The following is a 26,839-nucleotide window of genomic DNA, read 5'->3' on the forward strand; positions in this document are numbered from 1 at the left end:
CAAGATATACCCCAAATCTAACTAGGATTTTGTTGCTGGGCATGGAGATTGCTTCACCAAGAGTCCATGTCACTGCATACAAAGTTAGATGAGGGTCATTATAATATTAGACACTACCAACCTGGAGTCTTTTCTTTCTTTTTGGAGAGACCAATAGCAAGATCCTCGTTACTGTGGCAATCATGAAGAGAAGGAAATTTGTTGGGAAGACCACCAGTCCAGTACCACTGCTCTCACTCACCATCAAATTCTACAAAACCCCTGCGAACATGCATTCCATTCAAGCCAAAACCCTAGAAAGGAAATACCATCTCTTCCTTTGCCAAAGAAAACATTAATGCAGAGCATGCACCATTCCATTACTTCCATTCACTGGTCAGAAAACAAATCTGAATGTTTCATTTAGTATATAATTGTTGAAACACCACTCACAGAAAAGCCCAACATAAATAACCAACGAAAATAACGAAAAAAGAAAACTTAAGACTGATATAAAAGGATGAAAAAGTGAAACTAGAAAGTTTCCAAATATGGCTACTAAGACACCGCCATTTGAAGGAGAAAATATAACTATCTTTCTATCGATCTATATCTACCTCTACTGCTCTACATCAGGGAGCTGTTGATGAGGCCGGGCCAGGAGGAACCAACCCCATTCCAGCAGTCTCTTCCAGGGTCCATAGCCATGTTGCCATCCCTGCCAACCTGCCATTGCAGACCCATAAACACCTTGCTCTCCCCTCCATCTGCAGCTCTGCAAGATCGTTGGCTAGCCGTTGGAGTGCTTGCAGTTGTGGTTGTGGTCGAACCACTTAGACCTCCATCAAAGGGCAGCACCACCTCCTCCCCAGAAACACCACCCTCCACCTGCTCCATCCTGCCATGACCCCCAAACCCATAGTAGAGATTGTGGAAGGCATTGGTGTTGGTGGTGGTGTCAAGGAGCCCACCTCTCAGAATGTCAAGGAAGCCTGGAGTTGCCGTGGGGATATGTCCAGGGTTAGGGTTAGGGTTTCCTAGAAGGAAGGAGTCATGGTCATCCAGCCCTAACTGGCCTGGGGTGGGTGGTTCGTGGAGCCTGGCAAAGGCTAAGGAGAAGTCACTGGGGTCATAGGAAAGGGGAGGTGGGAGGAATGTGGGGAGTGGTCGGTTGGAGTGGGTGGTGAGGGCTTGGTCTTGGGCCCTCTTTGAAGTAGAGGAGGAGGACCTCTTGTTCTTCCTGCAGCCACCCCCAACTGGGACATTTCTAAGGGAGCCTCCTTTGGTCCAGTACCTCCTGCAGCCCTTACAGAAGTACCGGGGCTGGGAGAGGCTGTAGTTGTTGTAGTAGCAGAACTTGGTGTTGGTGGAATCACATCTTGGGCACTTGAGGGCTTGCTCTGGCTGAGGCCTCGCCTTCCTCTCCTGCTGCTGCGGCTGCTGTGTCTTGGGGCACCCAGTAAGAACTTCTTCTAAGGGAAGGGTAGCCATGACCTGTGGCAGATCTCACCGTCCATGCATAAAAGGAGAATGAATTAATTAAGAACACATAAAATTCAATTCATGAATATGGTTCTGCCTTTTATTCAAAAACATCCAAACTTCTCAGCAGGAATGATTTCTTAGTTTCATGTTTCGTTTGTTGGAAGAAACAAACGTCAGAGGGTTTAAGAGTCTAGGGGGGAAGAAAAAACAAACAACTTACAAGAATTGATAGATAGCAACTAATTATGACTTTGACCAAAATGATTTTTTTTCTATAGAAGTAGGTAAAATCAATATGGTTTGATCTAGTGATTTCTCGGAGAGAGAGAGGAAGAAGGGGGGGGGGGGCGGGCAAGGGAGATGTGAATATAATCTAGTGTGGCAGGGAGGATATTTGGGTGTTGGATTCAGATCCGTAGCCGGCCACCTTAAATGGTTGGGTCCTCGAGAAGTTAATATGATCAAGAGTGCAAGTCAAGCCCTGATTCCGTGTCCAGCATCTGATCGATTCTAGTTTTCCTCGTCATTCAAGTCTTGTCCTCATGTCACACAGGAGATTTATCACCTAGCTAGAAGGGTTCTCTCTCTTCTTCTTCTTCTTTTTTTTTTCTTTTGGCAAAATTTGTGTGAGATTGCATGCAATTTGAACTATAGAAGGGAGAAGAAAAGGAAAAAATGAATTTCTTTCCTATCTACTGTTCAATTCGAAAGCAGTGGAAGCCAAGCAATTTTAGCTCGCTTCTCCACTTGGGAGAGGTCCACGGTTTCAAACCCTGGTGGTGGCATCCCCACCATGCTTCTCCAAAGATCTGAAAGCAGTGGAAGCTCCATTTCTTTAAACTTCAGATCCAAGATCACAGAAAGAGCTTTTAAAGAAAGTGATGAATTCTTTCTTACAGTTTAAGAAACTTGAGCAGAAAAGAGAAAAGCATCATATAGAACATCGCCACATGTGGGTATCTCAGGTAGAAAAATCTTTCAAACTAGAAAAAAAAATCAAACAAAGTAGGTGTAAAGATTTGAGAGAGATGACACTCTATGAATCAGGGAAAAAAAAGAAATGAAGACTTCATCTCTTTTTTTGTTCAAAAGAGAAGGATTTCCTTTCCGCTACTGCTCAACTAGAAAACAGTGGGTCAGCTCCAATTCTACAAACCTGAGATCCCCACATCACAAAAGAGCTCCGGAACTAAGACATCATGCAGGGATCCCTCTATTCCACTTCGTTTCCTCAAAAAGAAATCGAGTTCGTGAGAGCAAATAAAACATATCCAAAACCTCCACTTTTGGTCAACTCAGCTAGGGGAACGAACCCCTTTAACCAAGTTCGAAAATCTAAAGATAAGTAAAGAAAGAGGAAGGAGAAACGAGTATTGGGCTTGTTTGTGCTTAAGTACCTGCTGGTGTGCATTAGAAATCTCCATCCATGCAAACAAAATCTCTTGGAAGCTCTAGATTGATATATATAGAAGACTAAGAAGAGGCTCGTGGAAAGACCGAGAGAAGAACTGAGCTCCCCGTCTGCTGCCAACTAAAAAAGAAAGAAAGAAAGAAAGAAAGTAAGAACGAGAATCTAGAGAGAGAGAAAGAGAAAGAGGGGGGAGAGAGAGAAGAATGATTACTTTCTGTACGAGACGATAGATGTGTTTGGCTTGCACGCAGAGAAAGCATGGAAAATTCGAGCGATCTGCAACGGATTCATGAAGAGGGGTGGAGAAGGGGCGCGGGCCCCACGCCACCCCTTGGCGTGGAGCGCAACAGCGCCGCAAGGGGCCCACGCAGGGCCTGCTCGCCGATTAATCGCCGCGACCTCGACTCGGCGGTCCATCTACTCGGCATCATATCACATGATCTCGCGATGATTGCCGGGAATCGGTCCCGCCCACGTGGTCCCGTCCTCCTAGCCGTCTGATCCGTGCTCCCCTGATCAAATTTTATTTTATTCTATAATTGCGAGCATACGTGTTGACCGGTCAGAATACAGTCGCATCGGTCAAAGCGGAGGCTTGGCGATTGGTAAAGAACGATAGGAGGGAGCAGAGAGTTCGCTTTCGCTTTCTCTGGCTTCTACGCCCCCAGCTCCTTTCTTCCTTTATGGTGTTCCCCAGCGATGATGGATCGCACCGGATGGATGGCGGTTCCGACCGTCTGATGTTCGTAGTTGGACGAAAACCGAAATGGGGGAGTCGCCGTAAGCGAGCTCAGCTCCACAGTGATGCGATCAGAGGAGGGAGAAGGAGGTGGGGAAGGAGGCGAGCAGGGCGTGGAGGAGGAAGGATGGAATGGGGATGGGTGGGGACGGAGGAGCGTTGGGGGCCAGGGAGGTTGCCACCAATCCTCGTCTTTTGTCGGTCGGAAGGTTGGTCGGGTGGGCCCGCCTTAAGATGCCCAAAAGCTAACGTGGCAACCGACCGCGGCAGCAGCTGACGGAATATTTCGGGCTGCGAGATATTTCTTTCCGTATCGTCTTTTTTTTTTCTTTTTAATAAAAAACTTCCTATTTCTTTCTGTATCGTTTTTTTTTTTGTTAATAAAAAACTTGGAGAAGTGGAAAGCGAGATGGGGGCCATGGCGTCTTGGGAGGGAGGAGGATGGGGGCGTGAGGGATGGCGAGGGGCACGTGACCGGAAGGGAGAGAGGACGTCATCAGGGGAAGAGCGCGGCCGACCTTGGTTTGTCGGGTGGCCGCAGAGTTCGGTTATGGAGGTGGGGGGAGATAACGGACAATATCTGGAGGTGTCGGAACGCTCAGGATGGGCATGCCTTTGCCGTTGGCCGGCGCTTTCAGTGACGTACGAGGAAAGTCATAGCTGTCTGTGGAAACGGGCGTGGTTTTTGGAGGCCAAAGACTGCTAATACTGACGGATGATGGCTGGCTGCTGCTGCTGGTGCGAAGAGAGTCGGTGCAGGTCCAGGAACATGATCTTTTTTAGGTTCGCACCTTTCGGAGAACGGAATGGCAAACTATAGCTTGGCAAATGAATTACGTGAAGTAGCAAGATATATCTAAATTTACAGTCAAGAACCATAACACCTATGATAATTTATTTATGCTGCTGTCGCTTTGTTATTAATGTTGGACAAATATTATATGGGTTTCTTTCGTCAAGAAAAGAATCAGGATCCTTTGCTCTACAATTTTTGCACCATAAAATTCTATACCATCATGAATGGTCATCACGTTATTCATCTCAGAGAATGATAGCTCTTATTCATTTCTGGAATACAATAAGATACCATCTTTGTCTTTATTTCTTGGGTGCCCCCATTCTCTGGTCATCTCAAAGTAAAATTTAATGGTAGTATGTCAGCGGATGGAGTGTCTAGAGATGTTGGCTTTGTCATCCGAGACTATCTTAGCAGATTGATTGCAGCTGGAGGCCGACACACACCTAGCCTCATTGCACTTGGGGCAGAGCTCCGGGCAACCTAAGAAAGGATCTCTTATGCTAGAAGGGTACTGGCTGCATAGTGTGTACACCTCGAGGGTTATTCTTCGATCGTAATCGATTGGATTCGGAGAGTGGATAGGTATGATGACGGTCATCCCCTCATCCGAGAGTGTTGCAGACTGCTCCAGGAGTTCAGTGAGGTTCATATATCACACGTGTTCAGGAAGGTGAACAGTGCTGCAGACTGGGTCGCTACCTTCGTCACCCGGCATTCTGAAAAGTTTTTGTGGACATCGGTGGTGAGCATACCTCAACTCTTATACTTTTTACTTTCTTTTGATTTGGCAGGCTGTACTCACGTTAGAGCTATATGAATTGTCATTTTTATCAAAAAAAAAAAATAGAGAGAGAAAGAATCTCTCATCTTCGAGATGGATAATGTGGTAGTTATTCACTATAATACAGGAATCTACCGTGCAAAAGTTGCATCAAAAAAAATCTGAACGCAATGTCCCATCTATGGGTGCCATTTTTTCTTGTCTAAGTTCAACTTTTAATATATGGGAGCTAGCTTTTCATTTCTCTATTAAGATGCAAGACCAATTCTGGTTCAAAAGCATGGAAGGTAAATTCATCTAAAATACTTACCAAGTCTAAAACTTGACGGAAAAACTCCCAAACGCCCAACCCTGGAATCCTTTTCCAAATGGTGTGGGGCTACTAGTGCACCGCAACCCAATGCAAGCAGGCATCTATAAGCAGAACTTGTCCACATCTCCTAGAAAGTTGAAGCTTCTCTCCCGCATGGGCCCTGTATCAAATCGAGCTTAGCTCTAATGTGTTACAGGGGAAAGGATATGCGTAAAAACCGTGTATGGGAATACATTAAGCACCATGGAATGGAATACCTTCTTCCTTGTGACAGATCTTGATCTCTCTTTTTTTTTTCTCTCTCTCTTGTTTAAATAAATAGATAGTTGGGCGTTGATTGACGACGGTCCGTTTGGTTTGGTGTAAATGGAGTACGCAAGAGCCGTGCTTTTTGTATTCGGCATCCGAACAGAGAATGTTGTGCCTCTGTTTTTCACCCTTATGCGGCTGCTGGATTCGGCGTCACCTGCTTTACGACTAGCATCTGGAAATTAAAAAAAATTATTATTATATAGGTTAATTAAAGCATTCATCACAACCATCCTAACCTTTTGGGCCCCTACCTAGAACCCTAGATCGTGCCTACAAACTTGCATTCAAATATGAAAACATCAAAGGCTGATACATCTTGGATTAGACTGTTGCTCCATAATAAGACCAACCAATGGCAGCTTACTACGTGGAAAGGTGCCGTAAAGTAATTTAAAACCCTTCTAAGGAGCGGCCGTTACGCCTCGTCCCACCAAGGCACGTTCCGTGCAATTAAAGCTAGTGCTGTACATAACATACGGACGGTTACTGAGCAATTAACGCACTTCCGTCTTACTCGGTAATAGACACCGACTCTCATCTCACGTAAACAATTCCAGGAGTCCCCCAAATACGCGCACTCTTATGCCCTCTTACTACTTTTTCAAATTTTTACTATTTTCTAAAATTTTTGTTTAGCTTAGGCACCGTAGCGTCATCCGGTGAATAAAATCGAATAGCCTTCAGTGTTGCTTTCTGTTTTGAGGTCAGATTCTTAGCTCTAAACCAATCTCTTCATCCAAGCACAGCTTGAACCGACGATTCGCCAACTTGTCCAATCTTCTCGGCTCGGATTTTGGTGGCGGCAAAGGCCATCCAGGCCATCCTTGTATATATAGCTACAAGCCTGTCATGAAATCCAAGATGAAAAAGATTGAATTATCAATGCTATTGTTGGCGAAGATGAACAGGCAGAACCTATCAAAACTCCATAACAACCAATTCCATCCATTCTGGGCATGGTAATACCCACGAGCATTTGGAGGCCTAAGATAAACTTAAAGACCCCAATATAAATGTATTTAGAAGCCTCAATGCATAAATAAAAAAAAAGATAATAAATTTTTTTAGGTAAGAAATACGTCCTAACATAAATACATTTAGGGATCTCAATGCATTTATAGCTATAAAAATACGAGGCCCTTGATGCATTTAGACGCTCGCCTTAGAACTTACAATAATAAGTGCATTTGAGGGGAGGGCCTAAGGATTAAGCCGGCCTTTGTGTATACCTTTCAGGTTCTGCGGAAATATACAAACCACTAGCCTCCAGTGGGGCCATCAATCAGATCCAACCAGTCTATTTCAGTAACGTCCATGAATCAAGGTGGGCTCCCCTCCATCTAGTCATGGCGGACGCAATGCACCGGAATCCATGCCTTTCTCACTTTTTTTAATGCTCCTCGACCACTCCCACCTTCGAGCTGCACTGTATTATTCCAAGCGGCTCACATTTGGACGGCGCTCGCTGTGGACGCGGACGGTAGCTCTTTGTAGGTTGATTTTGCATATGTTCTCTTGCATGTTTCATAATATTTTGTTTTCGAATTTTATAGGATGTATTGACACTAGAATGATATTATCCTTCCGTTCTATTAAAAAACAAAAACAACAAGAAGAAGGAGAAGAAGAAAAAGAAGAAAATGAAATCCACGGCGCTCCGACCGGTAGGTGGCAGGAACATCAGGCGCATTGGCAAGACAACAGGAAAACAGTCACTCTAGCAGGCTCTTTGGCACGGTTCTTACCGTGCTGCTCTCCTGTGCAGGCAATGCCACTTTCTGACAACAGATTTGGCACTCAAACCCAAATCCACAATGTCATTAGATCATCAGCAATCATGAAAGAGGAATGATTACACCTGGATTACCCATTAAGAAGGACCATGAGGAATGATAACAAGCAGGGGGCCATGAGGATTGGCAGCAGCAGCAGCAGCAGCAGCAGCACCAGTCTGCTGCCAGATCAAATACAGGTCCCTCTATGAAGCTCTTAAGGGTCGTAGCGAACACAATCTGGCCCTCGAACATGCTACCATCATACCTGTAGCACAGTTCGGCTCCAGCAGCTGTTCAAATTAATCACTCCAGGAGACAACATGTCCACTCCATCATAGCCACCATGACGTGTGCATATATATAATCCGAAAAAGATGCCGATCCATTCGGCTTTGAAAAAGAAAAGGGCTACGGCCCTATGCCTTTTGTTCTGAGGGTGACAGATTGCACTGTTTGGTGGTTGGAACACGACAACCCTGCAATTTTCTGAGAGTCTCAGAGTATTAGAAAAAGTACTGTATTATCTCAACCGCGTTCAATTCCCAGAGCAAGCAAAGGAAGATTTTCTTGACTGGTTTGATTTTGATGCATGACTTAATTAAATGCACGGATAATCTTTTCTAGAACCATATACTCCGATGTCTCCGATCAATGAAAATTCCGGGTTGTTGTGCTTAAGAACAAGAGCATTCAACCCTCCCAACAAGTAAAGGTTGGAGGAGATTAGCAGTTGCAGCAATTGTGGAATCAGCAGACAGGCTCAACACAAACCAATACAGAAATTAACTGCCGGATATCAGTTTCTCCCAGATAAAAAGAATAGGAATAATGGCAAGGCAGTAATATCAAACCTCTAGGCAAAAGAGAACCACTATGCCTCATCACACCATATCTCCTGAAAACAAACAATGTTAAATTAAACAATATCAAGCTGTGAAAGATCGATGCCTAAATAGCTACAACGCAGCAGTAACATTTCAATTTGCACCAGCAAGTAGTTCGGCAACTTCAAGCTCGGTTTACACACTTCAGAATTCCAAAAACTCAAAAGCTTAATAGCACTAACATATTTTGGCACACTGTATCACATACAAGAAAGTCAAAACTCGTTTAAATAGGGAACTGTTGTTGAACCTTGTGCTGCAGCACACTTGATTCATCTAGATTAACAAAGGGCATATGCACCAACAAATTAAAGCCTCAGAGAGGCACAAAGGACCCATTATACACATTTTAGCATTCAAATAATACTTGAACTAAAAGGAAAACTTCTTAGCAAATATTATATGACAATGACATTAAAATCCCAAAGTCCAGCCTCATGACAAGAACAATTTGGTTAAGACTTAAATAACTCTCATAAGGCTTGAATTCCAAAGATTCTTTAGCAGAAAGTCAAATATGATGTGTAGAAAACAAGCTGACAACTGATTAGCCAAAGCATACTTCTAAATGAAGGTATCAAGGACAAAGCCGCTCACATAATATGCCGTGCAGATCTCATAAGCAAGAAAATAACTTAAAATATTGTCTTGAGTCATGTAGGTTACCAGACTGCTTGTCTAATTAATCATGAGAGACTGAATATTGAGCTGTCTATAATCATAGTGAAGTGATCCCTCAACCACATCCCTAGGCAACCCTAAACTGATATTTTAAGAGAGAGCAGCCATCTAGTGTCCCTCAGTTTTTATTCTTACAGAGCTCAGACACATCTATAACGAGTGCTTAAAATTTTCAGTTCTTAATAATGCAAGGATGACTAATACTGTGTTGAGCTACGAAACAAAAAGAACGCTGATCCTAAAATAGCGCTTAAAAATGTGATTGACTGGCATTGGATAAGGCTTCCAATGATTAAAAAGCTTTATAGTGCTGGTATCACTAGATTTGGCTACATATTGCTAACAAATTTATCCAAAAAATACTAAATGTGGCCCCATTATCACCTTTATCTCAATATCCAGACTAACAATAAAAGGAAACTGAGGGGGTAACTTCTTTCAATGACAATCACCTCCACATTTCTACATGGAATAAACAAGGTTAGACCAGTTAAATTTCTTAAATAAGGAGTACGTGCTGTAGTGATATCAATGCTTTCATTGACAGTTTACATGGTCTAATTTGTTCGCGCTTAGTTCATTAGGTTATTTAGTCATTGAGCAAGTTCTACAAATATGTTTTAATCTTTCATCCCATGATTCTTCATTTTACATTGACGCATGAAGTCTTCATGTTGCACTTATTTTCATATAAAATTTAGATAATACAATCAATGAGAAATTATGTTCTCGTTTATTGCTCCATTCAGCCATATTACAAGGATACAAGCTTATCTTATAGAAAACAATTCCTCCTATATGAAATTGTTCTCGAGTTTGTAGATAAAAGGTAATTGCAATATACATCAATCAATCAATGACCACTTGCTCTTTGGATATTAAAGTATCATATTAAACAATACTCATTTTCAAACTTTGAAACAACTAACAGGAACCTAACAATCAGTATATTACCTCATAGCTCATAGGTTTTTAACAGGTGATCAACAATCAATCTTCCTTCAACCACAACAGCTGAAAATCCTGACAATAACCAAAACAGCTTCCTATAAAACCCTCAACTGGACTCTTGCAAAGATTCTCTCACCAAGGAAAGATCTTGATGATATTCAGAACCAACGTCACACAGAATCTAGGTAAAAGTGGACCACATAGTCCCCAATCCTACGCATACCAGATTGAATTGTGGTGAAGTATGGGTACCAAAAGGTGAGCCGAATTGATAGTGATCGACCAGAATCACACCTAACTAGAAGGGAAACAAATTGGACTTGATTAAACCCAAATGATATTCATTGAAAGTTGGATCAAGATCACGAACAAAGAATCAAACAGAACCCTGAGAAAAGATATTGAACTGCCTTTCAAGTAGGCTAGTTGAACTTCCTTTCAAGTAGGCTAGTTCAATATGATCGAAATTGAGGACCCACACCCAGTCCAGGCACATATTAGGTTAAAGAAGATGTAAACCCTGCTGAACCACTTGCAACCTATGCAAAATCCTAATTATGTTCACAATATATGGAAAAGGCTGACGTTGTGTTAGATTCAAGTGATTTCCATGCAATTTTTAATTGTTTTGATGCATGTTTTGGTCTACGACTAAACATCCTTTTTTTCAAATGTTTACTTCAATTTTCGAAAGTATTTTATTCTTATTCCCTGAATAAAAAAGTACAACTTCTCTTGCTACAAATCATTCCTTTCCAATTTCTAAAATAAGCTGAATCTTTCTTTTCTTTTCCTTTAACGTTCTTAATATGGGCATTTATATTTTGCAGTTACCCCCATCACAATGTCATAAATGATAGGAGTGCATATCTTAGCTATAACAATGTGCCTAGGTTATTGGTTTAAATATTAATTGCTATAGATTTAAGAATCAAGTTATTGGTTTTCGATTTGGCAATACCCAACCTCAATCCTATAAAAACATGATTTGAACTAATTAATATTTGAAAAAATTATACGAGGTAGACAGCAGCCAAAGGGTCCTCTACTGCCTAGGCATTAGGTGTGAGCCTAGAGGTCACGCTGGCCCAAATAATAAATTTAAAAAACTAATAAATACTTTGAAAAGTGAAACATAACATATCCAAAAAGATGTAGTCAGTCAAGGGGGAGTTCCAATCTGGCTATACACAATACTAGTTCATACAATTGATCTCATCCTTCATATTAAAATATGATCAAAACATCAAGGCAAGGTGTCTCCAGAAACAGTTAAAAACCAATAAAGTCATGTGTCTAGTTTTTCATATCCAAACCTGATTGTTGGCAATAATAGACCAATTCATCGGATACCAATTTCATCTTTAATTGACATAATCCGATAATAAATCCCTGAGTAAAACGTGTAATTAGCTCTTCTATTTAGACCACCCACTAGACCAAGACCAATTTCAACACAATCAGCAAGTAAGTCCAACCCTAGAATCAATAAAATCCAGACTTAAACTACTTCATCTAGCCCCTAACTTTAACCAGGCCCAGCCGTCTCATAGGTGTGTGTCAAAAGTAGAGGTTGGGACTTGGAGTTTGGGGTGGGGCCTTTAAAGTTGCTGCAGATGTAGCCATACAAGAGGGGGAAGAGAGGAGAGGTGAAGATAATAGAGGAAGGGAGAGGAGCAGGCAAGAAGATGACCCAAATGGGAAACGTTGGAATTGGAAACATAATATGGATTCCATACCATATCATATTAAAAATTAATACCAAATAATTCTAGTGAACTGAACTTTCTGCTGGGAGTGGGAAAGACCAATGATGACCTATATCAGCATGGAATTCTTTAAAGAATAAAATTGTGATCTTGGCCCAAAGAAGAAGCACAAGCATGAATTTCATCAAACATTCATTTTTTCAACCGAAGTTAGTCGAAACCTATAGACAAAAACATCTCAATGAAGTTAGCATTGACAATGGCCTTCATTCTTAGTGCAATGATGTAAAGTGGGAGCATATCACTAAAGCAGATACTAAGAACATTGACTGAGTAATGGGTACTAATGATCCCTAAAGAACAAAATTACCAAAAAAGTGAGGCATTTTCCCCATTTGCTTCCACTCACAAGAAAAAATGTCTCGTGGAATCCTTATATACTTGGCAATTGGTAGACACAAGTCAGAAAAAGCAATTCTAATAATAGATGTGTAACCTTGTCAAGTTAAGCTTGACCAAACAAGTTTTGTTGGAACTTAATCTATATATCACATGACCAAACAATCTCAATTGATTTTCCTACTTCTATATTATTGCAACTTCAATTCTTCTTCAATTATAATCTTGTTCTCTATTTTCACGGTTCTACCATAAATCTATGGGTTCCATTCTAGCAGTGTGATTATAGCAAAGATGAAACTATTTGATTGGATGTGCTCTGTTGGTTAAAGAAGTAGTATGATGCAATTTGTAGAACATAATTAGAAAGATTGTTCAATAGTTTATTTATAAATGGCATCCCACAGATTGAATTCAGTTTCATGAAAATGCAAAACCTATACTTTCAATTGCTTTTACTAATAATAAGTCCAACAACAAGAAACAAGACATACTAACTAAATGATACTATGGAGCACTTCTATAACAATGGTTCACATTAGATTCAGAAGGTCTATTTCATGTGTATGGCTTGTTACCCTCTCATTTATTCCATGAGCAATGCATTCACACTGAATCTCCCATTCCTGGAACATATTAGTACAACTCATTTGAGTAGGTCCCTAAGTTCAATAGTTCATTATCATGGGAATTTTGGTTCTAGTGCCATTTTAAGGCATCATATCTCTATTTAGGTGGAGACGGACATAAATAGTAAATGTCACAGAACAAAAATTTAAGCAACTTCATTTGTGATGAAAAACAATGGTTGATTAATTGCTTAAAATTTAATAATGTGACTTCCGAAAGAATTTATGCATGTATACTTTAACATTTCCCCAATTCTTCTTATTAAGATTGCTTCCTTCATATTTCTGATATACTTCCAATATCATAAATGCAGTTCTCTAATCAAACTGGTGTGCCCACAATATCATCACACACTAACTATGGGTCATAAGAGATGACAGTGTGGATAATTGAAAAGAGAATGGTTTTGTTAGCATGCTTGATCAGGGGATTTTGTCACAAAGTAACATTGTGAACCAAGAAATACCATCTTTTTTCCTTGCATAGACTGAGGTCATTAGAAGATAAACTATTAGAAATTTGCATTTCAAAAATTTAGTTCTTGATACACATGGATCACAGATCAAAAAGCAAAGGAGAAGAATGAGATAAATTTTCAGACACTGAAAAAAAAAAAGAAATTGCATCCCATGTGATTGTGTAACAACTTTCTATAAATTTCCTTGACCAAGGTTTCTGAATTTCGGAAAGAAAGATATATTCTGGTTATATGGCAATCTTCCATTCACAAAGACACTCTCACCATTTCAATCCTTGAGACAACTATATGTTCCTCAAACAGTGTTGACTGGATGAAGCAGATCCTGCCCTTTTTAAACAGCTTTTGTCTCCTTGTCCCTAAACTTTGGATGACAAAAGAAAAGTTGATTGTCAGAAGACATCTCAAGAATAGTTGTAAATCACTAGTTAAAACTCCAAATTATCAGGAAAAAAAAAAAATCCAACTTCAATGGAAAGAGTACAAAGAAAAAGGTTGCACAATGGGGAAAATGCTAGAAATAATATACTGTCATTTTGGAAAAAGTAAGGATAGTTCAATTCCTGCAGAGACAACATAAAAGGCTAGAGAATTACAATAAAAGATGGATTGATGTAAACTAAAGTCTCTCGCCATTCTCCTTCAGATTATCTTGAGCTTCTTGAAAATCTAAAGTTCCTCACCATTCTAGGACCATATCAGAAATCTAGATACATCCTCAGACTTTCTATAACCAGATCATGCTTACAAAAACAAGTCAAGAAGCATAACAAATTTGGGTTATTCACCAAGGGCAAAAATTTGTATATCAAAAAAAAAAAACAAGAGAAATCAGGGATATGTCAAAGATTAAAATTTTTTAAAAAGAAATATATTAAAAATATAGAAAATATTTAATTAGGCATTTATATGTCTAATTACACGAAACAAACAATCCTTTCACCTAAAGGAAGCATTCTTTTATCCACCCTATTCGAGAAGATAAAGAGAAAGGAAAAACACAGCATGCACAGATTTATGTGGTTTGGCCACACGTCTACGACCATAGACAAGGATGGAGAAGAGATTTCACTATAATCAAAATGATAGAGTACAAGAATAAAGCCGCCTCTCAATAAAATTCTAATTCCAATACACCCCAGTCTCAAACTTTCCTACGAGAGGAAAAACAGATATACATCAAAATACTAGCTTGGGCCTCACAACTCGTGCAGCTTGAACTTGTGGAGTCTTGCTTCCCATGCTGCCGGAATGCGCGACCGACACAGGCCATGGCCGGCATTGTGCCTCGCACGCTCGTTGGCAACACTTCTCCAAATTTCTTGAACAGAATCACGGAGCAGGGTGAACCAAGGAATTCAAGGCATGCTTAACACTCCACATAAATCAATGTAAACACCTCTCTCTCACCCCAACACACAAACATATAATTAGGAGAAATTTTTCAGAAAGTCCCTATTCATGATTTCTAAAAAAAAAACATTTTGCTTTGCATTTAATTTACTGCTAATCAATGCTAAGCATTCACATCATAGTCTACCTTGTCCTACACCAGTGGATGATTTTTAATTTCTTGTGTTTTCATCAACTACCAAGGCTAAATAGTAGACTTCAAAGGTGATTGTTCTACCATAAACCCGAACTGGTAAGAAAAAATTCTCATTCATCCATCATACCATCACTATGTTATCTAGAAAAAGGAAGGACCTAAGCTAACGTGGAACTTGTTATGAAGGATGTGAAAAGCTTGTGATAACATAAGATGCAGCCTTAATTAAGATTAAAAAAATTACCAAGGCCAAAACCTAGACCATGGAGATAAAACTTAAAGGTCATATTTATGGTTATGAATTATGTTATTCCATCACATCCGCTCACAACATTGGAGTGTCGCTCAAGTTTAATACCTGAAGTTGATGTTATAAGGTGCACTCAAATACAGAAATACTTATTCGGTTGACCCTTGTAAATCGTAACACTTAGTCTCAATATTTAATAAGATAAGCTTTTTTACAATGTTAACCCAATCTTTATTCTTCCCTAAATAATTGGCATGATGTCAAATCGTTGTGCTGCACCCCCTATTGCATACTTAACAAAGTAGCCTCTATAGTTTGCATCATTTACATGAATTGAATGGTGATAAATATGGATCATCCTAATTTTGGCTCCTTCTAAATTTTCCTCTAAGATATTCCTCAAGCGATTACTTATGTAAATAAATATTTCATCTTTCTTAATCTCACCATCTTTCAATACAAACTGTAGAGGAAGTCTACCCCAAAAATTTAACCAATTCTATTTAAAAAATCTATGACCCGAAAATTTAACCAGTTCCATTTATATCTCCCTTTCAAGTTTAAAGATTCAAGTAGGAAGCTACTCTAGTACCAACTTTGATCTAGAATTTCCTTTCTCCATGCAAAGACTGAGTTCCTGTTCCTAAAAATCAGAAACTAATATAAACTTCATAGCATGTGTGCATCTCAAAAATATTGTCTAATTATATTAACATGCCTGAATACTGAAAAAATTGGACTGTGGTGTTTGAAGAGAATAGAAAGTTAATTGAGGCTGGAAACTACACATAGAAGGTAAGAGGCAAGAAAACATGGCGGATGAGACTCACACTAACAAATACCTCTTGATAAGCATACAACAGATAAGCATGGCAGCAATGAGGATACTTACTAAGGGAAGTTGCACCAATCATGAATAAGTAGTGGAAAATTGTTTGAGATAGAATAGGCATGTGAGGCCCCGGTATAAATATAATTTGGGTTTTTGTTGAAAAGGTCAGGAATGATGAGAGGAAGACCTAATAATAACATGGCAGGATTGACACAAACAATTTAGCCCTTAATAGGAATGGAGTTCACAAAATTAAGCTACACTGTCTAGGACAAGGTTCGATGTTTATGCCTGTAGCTCAACCAGCAAATTTGTCTAATATAGCATCAAGAATGGAGTAAATATCACAACATATACAAATATACAAATCAGTAATCAAAAAATGTGTCCTCTGTTCCACTTGTGATAAGGATAAATGATTTCATGGCATCTAAAGTTTTCTCTAAATAGGAAAAAAGAGAAAATCAAGCAATAGCGTGCAAGCATTAAAGGCTATGAAAATAATACGATTGCAAGAAATCTCTTTGGTGCTTCACCAAGAAATACAAGTTTTTATCAACTAAGAGTTCAATTTCATACATCAGTTTAAATATGTTAAACATGATTTATAAGTCACATATTTATACATGAACCAATTTGCAAAAAAACCAGCCATTATGGCTTGAAGAGGTATTGATACAGATGGTTTTTTTTAGTTGCTTACATTCTGTTTCAGTTTCCTATAAAAAAAAATTAGTGAAGAGAGAATTTTTATTACTTCTATGCATAGGTGTGTTCACCTCCCTTCAGGTCATTTATGCCTGGCTCATGTCCATTGGATAACTACCCAGCACTCTTAAGATCATCACAAATTCCTGTCAAAAGAAGGCAGTGCCATGCTTACCTTTGGGCTTCCTAGACTGCAGACTGCAAAGACTTATGTGAGACAATACCTTTAGGTGCCTAAGGGCATTCCGAGCATTTGGTACAGCCACTGATGCTTCAAAATCTACATAGAGTCAAAGTACCTGGCCACAGTATATTTGACAAAGTTAATATCTGACAATTCAAATATTTGCATTTAACAATTATTTGGATATGTTGGTATAAGTAAATGCACAAAGAAACATGAAAATACAGGATAGTTCTGGTAATAACTTCAGATGCCCATTGGTGCCATCTTCAGTCACGTGTAAGGGCTTTCGAGGACGGCTTTCAATCTGAGAAGACAAGAATAAGTATTTTACATCATAAAGCATGTCCACATGCTTAATACTGCACTTATGACAAAACCATATGCAGTGGTACAAGATGTTAAAACATGCCTTAGTAAGATTGATGTCTCTCATGGTAAAAACAGCAACGGCCCTAAAAAGCACATCAGGTCCGTCTTCTATAGAGAAAACTATGCTCGTCTGAGAATGACAGAATAATGGTGTCATCAGTCAGATGAAGTAAAAAAGATATGGACAAGAAATATAGTAATTGAAACATAAGTTCAATTTGCGCTTCCATACAAAGGAAGCTTAATGATGTTATCTTTAAAAAATAACTGGATACTTCTACTGCTAACCATACCTTAAATGGCTTATCGATACCCGGAATAATTGGTTCTCGTCCCAGTGTATAAACTGATTGACATTATCAGCGTCATCTATAAACAAGAAATATTTTAGTGAAGTAAACACAAGTATCCATGAGCATCCAATCAATGAGAATACAGCAAACACCTGGATATCTTGGGCCAGGAGCGGCCCAATGTATTTGGGGACCTAAGGCCGTTTTGTCTTTGAGGCCTTCCCTACAGTGGGCCGGCCTAAGGCGAATTCACAGGGGGCCTTTTTTTTCCATTTTGTCTTTCAGGCATTTCCTGCGGTGGACCTTCTTTGGGCCGGGGCCTTAGGCGACCGCCTCAGTTGCCTAAGGGTTGGGCCGGCCCTGTCTTGGGCAAGAATATCCAAACCATAGATTTCAGCAGCCAATGGACTGGCAAGTGGCAACTGCCCCTGCAACTTGGAGTTTGTGGACAGCAACAAACCAGATAGAGAACACGTTTAATAAAATTTTAAAATGAAGGAAAACAACAGTAGAAAAAGAAGAAATCTTGGATCAGCTGGAAATTTTAGTCTCAAATTTCCTTATCATCCTTGAATTTTACTTCGATCCACATGACATCTCAAAAATGTTACTTGAATTCTAATATTTTGCTCATTAAATTTAGGAATTGATTACGGAGAAAGAACAAAATTGGACCATAAAACTAGCTATGGCATCTCACTTTTGCAGCTCCTGCAGTATCATCAACAGCTTCTCTAACAACTCCCAATTTTGTCAGCTGCTCACACTGTGAAAGGGCCTGAGGTTCAACTGAGTTAGCACTGAGTCACATGATATTTTAATGCTTTTTCAGCTAAAAGAAAAACAAATATATTGAAAACAAAGGCAATGTGTACTTGAGAATGGCTGACAACTCTTTTTAAATCTTCATATTTTACACCACTGTTGACTAGGAAGCAATGCCAAACTGCATATTTTACTTCCCCGACAATATGCAATTTATGACGAAGTAAGATGCTGCCACCCAATGAATTTTCAATGGGTAGAACTGCCCAATCAACAAGCCACCATTCAACTGCCTGCAAGAAGACAAAAATAATTTTAGCCTAAGCATAATATGGAAACCTTGCAAATTGACCTTTTAAACTTCTTAGCAAATGATAAGTCATTGCTGGATATCATGGCTTAGGAGTTCCATCATCAATGCCATCCATTGGAAGCCATGTCAAAAGAGTGGCCAAGATGATACAGGGATGTAAGATATAAAGTCGTGTGTTTCATCAAGCGAACCAGTAAAAGAATCAGAAGGGCTAAACAACATGGATTGAAGTCGGGTAAACATATGAAAGAACTTGCCGCAACAATGTTGTGGTACTTAAAAAGCATAACTTGTAAAGAAGGGTTCACAAAACTAGGCCTTGATATTTAAGAAGAGCCATAGCAACATTTTATGGTTATAGCTTCCCTTACCTGTGCACAAACGGAATGTTTTGTGCACCTTTATGGTAGCAAACTGGTCTTTAGTAGTCATTGTCAAACAAGAAAGAGAATTCCTGCAGCTTAAAGTCTCTATCCATGTTATAGACCAAACTATGAGTACATCTCTCCATCCACAAGTTCTCAAGAAATCATACGTTCGGCTAGAGGGAATGACCCCCCAACGGACAAGCGCCTTTAACTTATATTGAAATAAAAGAAGGAGGTCCGAGCAATGGGCATTCTCAAAGGCAGAAAAGACATGCTTTTGCTCTCATGCAGTTTTTCTTTTGAATGCTCAACATATATAGAGGATGTCACATAGAAAAGGTCGGTTTCTCCAGTGCAAAAACCTCTTCAAAGTGCTTGATTTCTCCACATAGTAGAAAAGGTGGCCAATATATTACTAACATAATTTTCCTTTCAATCCAGACAATATCAGCCATAACTTGGTTCCCATAATGCCTAATGAATCAGATCACATAGATATTTCAACATTGACAAAATGAAAACAATTTAACATAAATAGGATCTAGAAAAAGAAACAGAAATATCAAAAACTCACATCAAAAGCAGTTTCGAATAGTTCGCATCGAACCGCCTTCTTGTATGCCATTTTTTTTTTTTTTTTGTTAAAAGATAGGAGGAGGGAGGGGGAGGACACCTTACCCGCAAAGCAGCTCCCACTGGGCTCCCCTTCCATCAGAGAATATTCGATGCAGGCCGCAAGTTTCTGCATACACTCCCCGATCCGTGGGTTCTTCACCCACATGTGAGTACGTCACTCCAGCGCCACCTTGGTACCAGTGGACCAGTAGCGCTTCCCTTCAAAGCATCCTGGGGCATCCGGTCCCCAAATTTAATCGACGCGCATTTCGAATCTGGACCACCCCGGTGGAAACAAAGCCCCGTATGCACCCGGAAGACCCTAAAATCCCAAAATCCATTGTCCAATCCACACCAATGCACAAGCACCATAATACAGCAAGCGAAAATAAATTTCGAGAAATCAATACCGACTCATACAAAGAAGAGCAAGAATACAAGATAAAGAACAATTGAAACCAGAGTATGTGCAAGAACTCCGAACCTGGTACGCGACCCGCAGACGAGACACGTTAACCGAACCAGAGACGTCGGACACAGAGAGAGGCTCTGTAACAAACGCCAGTTGAGAAATTTTGACGTCAAAAGAGGTGAAAGCAGAAAACAAAAGGCAAAGGACCACAGCCGAGACTGCCGGAAAATGAGAAGTTTGCCTTGCTGGGTAGCGACGGAGGGTCCTTGAAAGCGATTTCGGGCTGGAGATCTTCGAAGACGGCATTCAACTCGAGAGCTCCGATGCCGTTGTTGCCACCGTTGCGGGAGTCTCCTTCTTGGACGGAGGCTATCTCGAAGGCCCTCCGCCGCTACCTAATGGCGACCATGGAAGGGGTTTTTGTGGGTTTTCTCCTGCCCTCGCCGCCGGTGGAGCTCCGTTGGAACCATCGAGTGCGAGCGACTGCCGTGGAAGCCATCGTTTTCTGCGAACGAAAGAAGAGAAGCCGAGGGCCTAATCCCTCGTTCTCTCTCCGGTGTTTCGTTGAAATAAAGAAGTAATGACCAGGGAGAGGCGGAGGACTGAGCTCTCGTCTCCGGGCAAGAAGAAGCGAGAGACGGATTTCCGTTACGGGCCCCGATTGGATACGACGGTTCAAGCGCGAAAGGCCGATCCAATAGGCGGTCGCCGACACCGAAACGCTTGGGCTATGTAACGGAGGTACCGGAAATAAAACACGTGGTTCGTAGCGCGGGCTATGTAACTGCCTATTTGATGCATCCGTTACATTGCCAGGCTAGACAAGGATAGCAATCGTCGATCGAGTGAAAAATTTATCAATTCAAATTTAATCTATTTATTAAATTAATCAATTTTTTAAATTTAAACCTATTTTTTTATTAAATAGGTAATTTGATCCGACCGTATAACTCATTTATTAAAAAATTTAAACATATTATAGGCGGATTAGGCAGTTTTTCATGAATTAAATGAATTTAAAAAAATTTGATTCAATTATTACGCAAGTCAAAATAAACCAAACATTTAAAGTTGAATCTAACCTAGATTTAGACGGATTAATCTATTTACGATCCAAATCTATTTATATTAAATTTAAACCTACTTAAAGTAAATAGCTTGCAAATCAGATTAACCGATCAAGCTATAAATTGCCGCTGTTAAGCACTACCCATCCAACTAACAAATTTGTGCTTCCGAGATGGGTTACTAACAAATTCTTGTTTTAGGGAGGGTTTCCGGCCTGACCAGTTAGATTGATATAGTCTTGTCAATTTGGATGTAAGAATTTATGGACTCTATTTATATATATATATATATATATATATATATATATATATATATGTATATATAAATTTATGAATACGATTATATTTAACAGCTGTTTGAATATTAGATGTTATCGGTCTAATGAGGTCTCTCGACCTTTGGCAGAAACAGGGAGGAAGCAGGGCAACCAATCTTACTTTTCAGGGATAAATTAATAATTTACTTTTGAGATAATGTATTTTATCCTTGAAATTTAGGTATCAGTCACCCCAACAGTCCTCTGATTTTTTTCCATCTCTTTCAAAGATTTCGTTTTCACTGCAACTTCAAATAATTAGGCCCCATCGGAAGACCTTATTGGCCAATAAGATCTTCTCATGCCGGAACAGGCCTTAGTTTTATTCATTATTGAGAAATTCGGAAGACCTTATTGGCCAATAAGATCTTCTTATGCCGGAACAGGCCTTGGTTTTATTCATTATTGAGAAATTTGGAGGTATAAACGTGAAAAACTGGTATTCTACCACCTATTACTCTTGCGACTAGCTTTATAAAAAAATATAAAATATATAAATAAATATATTTTATCTTATCAGCTTAGGTTTTTAAAAAGCTTCCAGGACAAGCGTAACAGAAGTTCTGAATCTAGGACAAGCGTAACAGAAGTTCTGAATTTGAACCCTCTCCGCACTTTTTACTTTTATTATTAAAATTTTCATACGTTGAACTCACCTATTAAAAAAACATTCGACCCACATATAAAAAAATATAAAATATATAAATAAATTTATCTCGCTTTTAGTGATTTCAACAGGCTTGAACTCCAAAACGTGCTTGGGCTCGAATAGCGAACGTTTGATGTTTGCTGTAAACAAATCCAAGATCAGAGCTCAAGCAAATCTAAAGCTTGGTCTACCTCAGCCAAAGATAATTCCGTGCAAATGATTGGACACTTAAACTTGCCAACCCCACAATTCCTTTCACATATTAAAATCATTAAACCATGAAATACCACCGAGTATCATTAAGACTGATTAAGATGCTCGTGGTAGAGAGGACAATGCATGGTGATGCAGCAAAAAGTTGGCAATACCACCAAACACAAACATTAACAAAAGATAGGCAACCACAACCGGAATCTTATTGTAAAGATGCTTCTCACAATGATCTACTTCTACTTGCAAGATAGCATCTCAAACCAGCACAAAACAACCTGCTACATCCACCGATCCATCTCTTAAGCCTCAACATATCTGGAAAGGGCAAATAAAACAATGTTAAACAAAACAATAAAGCTCCTTCCTGAAGCATCCCAAGACCATATATGATTGCTGCTGCTTTTGTGTGTGTGTGGGAGGGGTTGCCCTCAAATATAATAATAGCTTTGGAGATGCTACAACACATACCCCAGCTCCGAAAGCTTAAGATGGGCTTCAGCATAGTCAACAAAGAAAGCATCCTCATCCTGAGAGCATGATAGCCACGCCAACAATAAGAATTCAACAATGATTCCCCGACCGAAAATAGCTACACAGTACATAGAGAATATGTAAAAGCTAAGAGCACATACAGCAGCATATTTTTCCACAAGAGGGCGGAAAACAGGATCAGTTAGAAGGGCCTTGTCGGATGGCAGCTGGAGAAGGCCTTCTTTATCTCCACTCAGGAGTTCCCTGTGACAGCAAACATACAAGAATCATTCCCTCCATGCTGAAGCAAATAGATTGCCAAACTATTGACAGATAGAATAGAGATATCCTTTTCAACAATTAAAAGACCAACCACACAAACTTAATTATGCAAACAATGGTTTTCATCAAATGTACTCTGGGATTATTTACAAAATGAACTAAATTTACTTTTTTGGGGGTAAGATGAATTGATCTTACTTGAAGTATGAGTTATCAAATATAAGAGGATTTGAAGTCCAGGCTCCCTCAAAACCAGATCGCTCCTTGTGGCATCTTCCCTAAAAATTCCAACAGCAATTCCAACATGGCAACATTGTTTTATAAGAATAAAAAAAAAAAGAAAAAAAGCAACAGCTGATTTTTTTTTTCCCCCATAATACAAGCAATAATTTACCAGTGTGTGACCACCAGACAACGCAACTATATCCTGATCACTCAGACCCATGTGACCAAATACATCCCTAAGATGATCAGAACCTGAAAGATACAAAAAAAATACCAAAACAGTTACGACCCTTTTTGTGGCAACAGCGACAAAAATCTAGTTGACATCGGGATCAGTGGCTGTCATCTGTGACAAGAACAGCACATGGAACTCCCAAAGTTAAAAGGCAGTGATAGCAAACTCTTCTGACAACTATAATGGGAATCGCTTAATACACTTTCAAAGAAGGTGTGATTGGAATTCTACATTTGCTAAATCATATGAATATTGTATATATAATACAAATTCACGTATAATAAACAGATAATTTTCCAAAATACCAAGACGGCCATCTCAAACTCCATCCCCTCTTACACCCTGATATATAGGCTCTACATAAGTGCGTAACAACATGCAGCATGAGGACCTTCCTATGCTAAGATGAGGGGTTTAGTTTTGTCCAACTTGGTCTGTTAAGCATGCTAGTAGGAGTACAACATTGATATGGCCGTTAAGCTAAATGTACAAAATCGGTATTAGAAGCAATTGTTGGCTAGAAGTTACGAAGACAAATAAACCAATGAATTCATAAATATTATTTAATATACATTGAAAAAAGAAAGCATACCCTTGGTGGCATCAGGCAGGCGGCCTTCCTCAGGTGGTTCAGACTTGTCCTGAAACAAACAGGTGCCAATTATCAATACAACCGACCTACATCCAATCAAATAAAGAAAAACCCAGAAACATATACTAACGATCTTAACTAATCCGGTCATTTGGGAGGCTAGTCTTATTAATATTTTTTAGGGCTTGGCAGCAGTGATCGCAATAACATTATAAGACCACTTGTTACATCAAAGAGTAGACTATTTAAATCCAACTCTTTGAAGATGACGGGTATAATAATTTAACATCAAGTTTATAATGCACGAAAGCCTACCGAGCAGACATGGAAGAGCCCAACAGACAGGACATTTAAGATTTAATATTTAAATCTTTAAGATTTAAGATTTAAATAATACATAAAACATGTAATCCAAAATTTGTCTTTTTTTCCTAAAGTTATAATTTGAGTAGATCATTAGATCATAACCGGCAGCCTAATGCACGAGGCTACTGTCATCCTGGGGTGGGTGTACATAGCCTTACCCTCATATGTGAAAAAGCTGTTTCGTTGTTTCGTAGGCCTTCAAATCACCTTGGATCGTTAGATCATATATGCAAGAAGAAAAGATACCAATGGTCTTTCACTCCTCAAATTGTAAGTTAAGAATGGCATTCTATAAAACTATTAGTGAATAATGAATTGCTCTGATATGTAGCAATAACTTATATGCAAGCAAATACATTAACTATACTGTCAACTTCGTACTGTTATGATTTGCAAGAAAATCAATTTGATGCTAATTTTTCAAAATATAGTTGAAAACATAGTATGTCGGTAGTTATCAAAAGAACTTGTTTTTCTTGTTTATACCCATAACGCCACCATTTCTACATAGGTCGTGCAAGACTGCAAGTCCACCTAACCTTTGTTCCAACCATAATGGACCACTCTGTCTACAAACCTTCCACAATTATGTTTGTTCTATTTGTCATACCGTCAAATTCAAGAACATAATTAGAAACTTTAGAAGACCCAACATGTTTATTTGACATTTATTTTCAACTACCCACTTATAAATAATAAATGCAATCGATTTGAAATTTGCGATGATGAAGGAACTTGCCTCCACTGCCAAAAAACAAACAAAAAATTGTTTTCAGAATAAACCGGAGAACTATTCACATAATTATCTGTAAATCTCAGAATTTATTGGCATCATCTATCAGCTTCTTATCTCAGGGCATTTCCCAAAAAAAAAAAAAAATCAATTTCAAAAAAAGAAAAAGAAAATTACATCCACTTCTGTAACACCCAACTACAAATATCCACTCATTAGAACTTCGGAATATTGTCAAATGTTACTCATTTTTTTGTTTTCAAATATTCATATAGAATCCACAAAAACACAGCAATATATTTACTGTTCACAAATAAAACCAGTATTTTCTTAAAATTACTTAGTCAAACGTATATTTCAACTATTTTTTCTATGAATAATCTATTTGGGCGAAAAAGGAAAAATCCAGCAGCGGCATCACCTTACTCTCTTTAATTACCTTCCCATCTCAGTCTTGTCTAATCTAAGTGCTGCTGCCAAACCTAGATCCAACCATCTCAAACACTTTAATACTTATATACATGAGAGAGAGAGAGAGAGAGGTATACCTCCCTTCCGGGATGGAAGGGGATCTCCGGCCCTCCCGTGACCTCCACAGCTACGACCCCAGCAAGCTGCAATATTTTAAGGACAAGAAAAGCATATAAATAAAAGAAATCAAGAAACATAGGCGCAACTAAATATAGCATTTTTTTCGAAACAGATCCAAGAAAACGGACCTGGTAGAAGTCGCCGTAGGAGAGGATAGGGAACTGCTCCTTGATCGGCTCCAGCAGCCTGACGGCGATCTCCAGACCGCTATTTGCTCCGTGAGCCAACTCCGCCGGGAACCTCATCGTCCCAAACGGCCCTCCCGTCTTCGTCTTGACGTCGTAAGTCCCCGCCGAGTGCCATCTATTTTTTCGTAAAAAAAAAGAGCCACTTCTTAATTCATTATTCCATGAAAAGATACAAAGAAATACGAAAAAAAAAAGAGAGCGATGGAGATCGATGGATCATACGCGATGCGAACCATCAAGGGGGCGCAGTTCTTCTCGGCGATGAAGCCGCGGAGCTTCCTCTTGCACTTCTCGACGGCCTTCTGGTACTCCTCGCTCACTTTCGGGTATGCCTTCCCCATCGCGTTGCCGGGCTTCTTGAATCGCCGCGCGTTGCACGAAAAAGAGAGGACGGAGAGGCTGCCACACGCTGAGGAACGAGGAGGACACCTTATATAGGCGTCGTTCCTCAGAGACGGAACATTCTAGTAGGCCGTTTCCCACCGTCCGATAGAGCGTAACGTGCGGCTGTTATTTTTTTCTGCACATCGACGGCTGGGATCGGAGGTATGGTGGTGGATGTGCGGCTCGCATGCCGTGGTTGGTGGGTCATTTTTTAAACGGAATGTAATAAACGCTGGGGTAATTATATCATTTACTCCTTTGGGTGGAAAAGAAGGCAGGAGGCCGGCCGGAGCCAGGTGAAGCAAGGAACGCCAGTGTGAAGCGGTGCGGGGGACGATGATTCCGTCGTACAAAATGGGGTGAAAATCGAAACGCTGGGAGACACGTGGCGCGAGATCAGTGGTTGGGCTGTTGACTCGGCTCCGGACATTCGTCGTGCCACGTTGGCGTTGTCCGAGCCGATTTTTCGGGTAATTTATTTATTTATGCTGGTGCTGGGCTCGTGCCGTGCACATTCATTTGAATTGATCGTGGTGTCC

At 39.7% G+C, this 26,839-nt stretch overlaps 3 protein-coding genes and 2 long non-coding RNA genes across 7 annotated transcripts; all 5 read right to left on the bottom strand.

Moving 5' to 3' along the window:
* Nucleotides 1-373: 373 nt before the first annotated feature.
* LOC103706646 (dof zinc finger protein DOF3.2-like) lies at nucleotides 374-3,194 on the bottom strand. Of its 2 annotated transcripts, none has more exons than XM_008790811.3 (3): nucleotides 3,087-3,194; nucleotides 2,862-2,995; nucleotides 374-1,473 (listed from the first exon to the last, which is right to left on the bottom strand). In XM_008790811.3, exons 2-3 carry the CDS (start codon nucleotides 2,886-2,888, stop codon nucleotides 607-609), a joined length of 894 nt encoding a protein of 297 aa, XP_008789033.1. In that variant the 5' UTR covers nucleotides 2,889-2,995; nucleotides 3,087-3,194; the 3' UTR covers nucleotides 374-606. The 2 variants fall into 2 exon arrangements, with proteins under 2 accessions (XP_008789033.1, XP_026660297.1); XM_026804496.2 differs by lacking the exon at nucleotides 3,087-3,194 and adding an exon at nucleotides 2,621-2,685.
* Nucleotides 3,195-6,855: 3,661 nt separating this feature from the next.
* Nucleotides 6,856-17,161, bottom strand: LOC108511298. Of its 2 annotated transcripts, none has more exons than XR_005514578.1 (5): nucleotides 17,075-17,161; nucleotides 16,890-16,964; nucleotides 16,715-16,811; nucleotides 13,591-13,685; nucleotides 6,856-8,489 (listed from the first exon to the last, which is right to left on the bottom strand). It is a non-coding gene; the product is annotated as an uncharacterized LOC108511298 (long non-coding RNA). The 2 variants fall into 2 exon arrangements; XR_005514577.1 differs by having other exon boundaries at nucleotides 13,591-13,690.
* Nucleotides 17,162-17,267: 106 nt separating this feature from the next.
* LOC103706645 lies at nucleotides 17,268-17,872 on the bottom strand. Its single transcript, XR_005514579.1, has 3 exons — nucleotides 17,667-17,872; nucleotides 17,515-17,590; nucleotides 17,268-17,351 (listed from the first exon to the last, which is right to left on the bottom strand). It is a non-coding gene; the product is annotated as an uncharacterized LOC103706645 (long non-coding RNA).
* Nucleotides 17,873-19,728: 1,856 nt separating this feature from the next.
* On the bottom strand, nucleotides 19,729-20,486 carry LOC120112948. Its single transcript, XM_039133166.1, has 4 exons — nucleotides 20,472-20,486; nucleotides 20,229-20,378; nucleotides 20,060-20,124; nucleotides 19,729-19,897 (listed from the first exon to the last, which is right to left on the bottom strand). Exons 1-4 carry the CDS (start codon nucleotides 20,484-20,486, stop codon nucleotides 19,732-19,734), a joined length of 396 nt encoding a protein of 131 aa, XP_038989094.1. The 3' UTR covers nucleotides 19,729-19,731.
* A 1,740-nt stretch (nucleotides 20,487-22,226) lies between these two features.
* LOC103706644 (L-ascorbate peroxidase, cytosolic) lies at nucleotides 22,227-26,348 on the bottom strand. Its single transcript, XM_039133047.1, has 9 exons — nucleotides 26,139-26,348; nucleotides 25,857-26,031; nucleotides 25,686-25,751; nucleotides 24,039-24,087; nucleotides 23,381-23,463; nucleotides 23,185-23,264; nucleotides 22,866-22,968; nucleotides 22,702-22,760; nucleotides 22,227-22,548 (listed from the first exon to the last, which is right to left on the bottom strand). The coding sequence occupies exons 1-9, from the start codon at nucleotides 26,255-26,257 to the stop codon at nucleotides 22,533-22,535; spliced, it is 750 nt and encodes a 249-aa protein (XP_038988975.1). The 5' UTR covers nucleotides 26,258-26,348; the 3' UTR covers nucleotides 22,227-22,532.
* Nucleotides 26,349-26,839: the final 491 nt, after the last annotated feature.

Source organism: Phoenix dactylifera, chromosome 13 (genome assembly GCF_009389715.1).
Source record: "Phoenix dactylifera cultivar Barhee BC4 chromosome 13, palm_55x_up_171113_PBpolish2nd_filt_p, whole genome shotgun sequence".
NCBI lineage: Eukaryota > Viridiplantae > Streptophyta > Magnoliopsida > Arecales > Arecaceae > Phoenix > Phoenix dactylifera.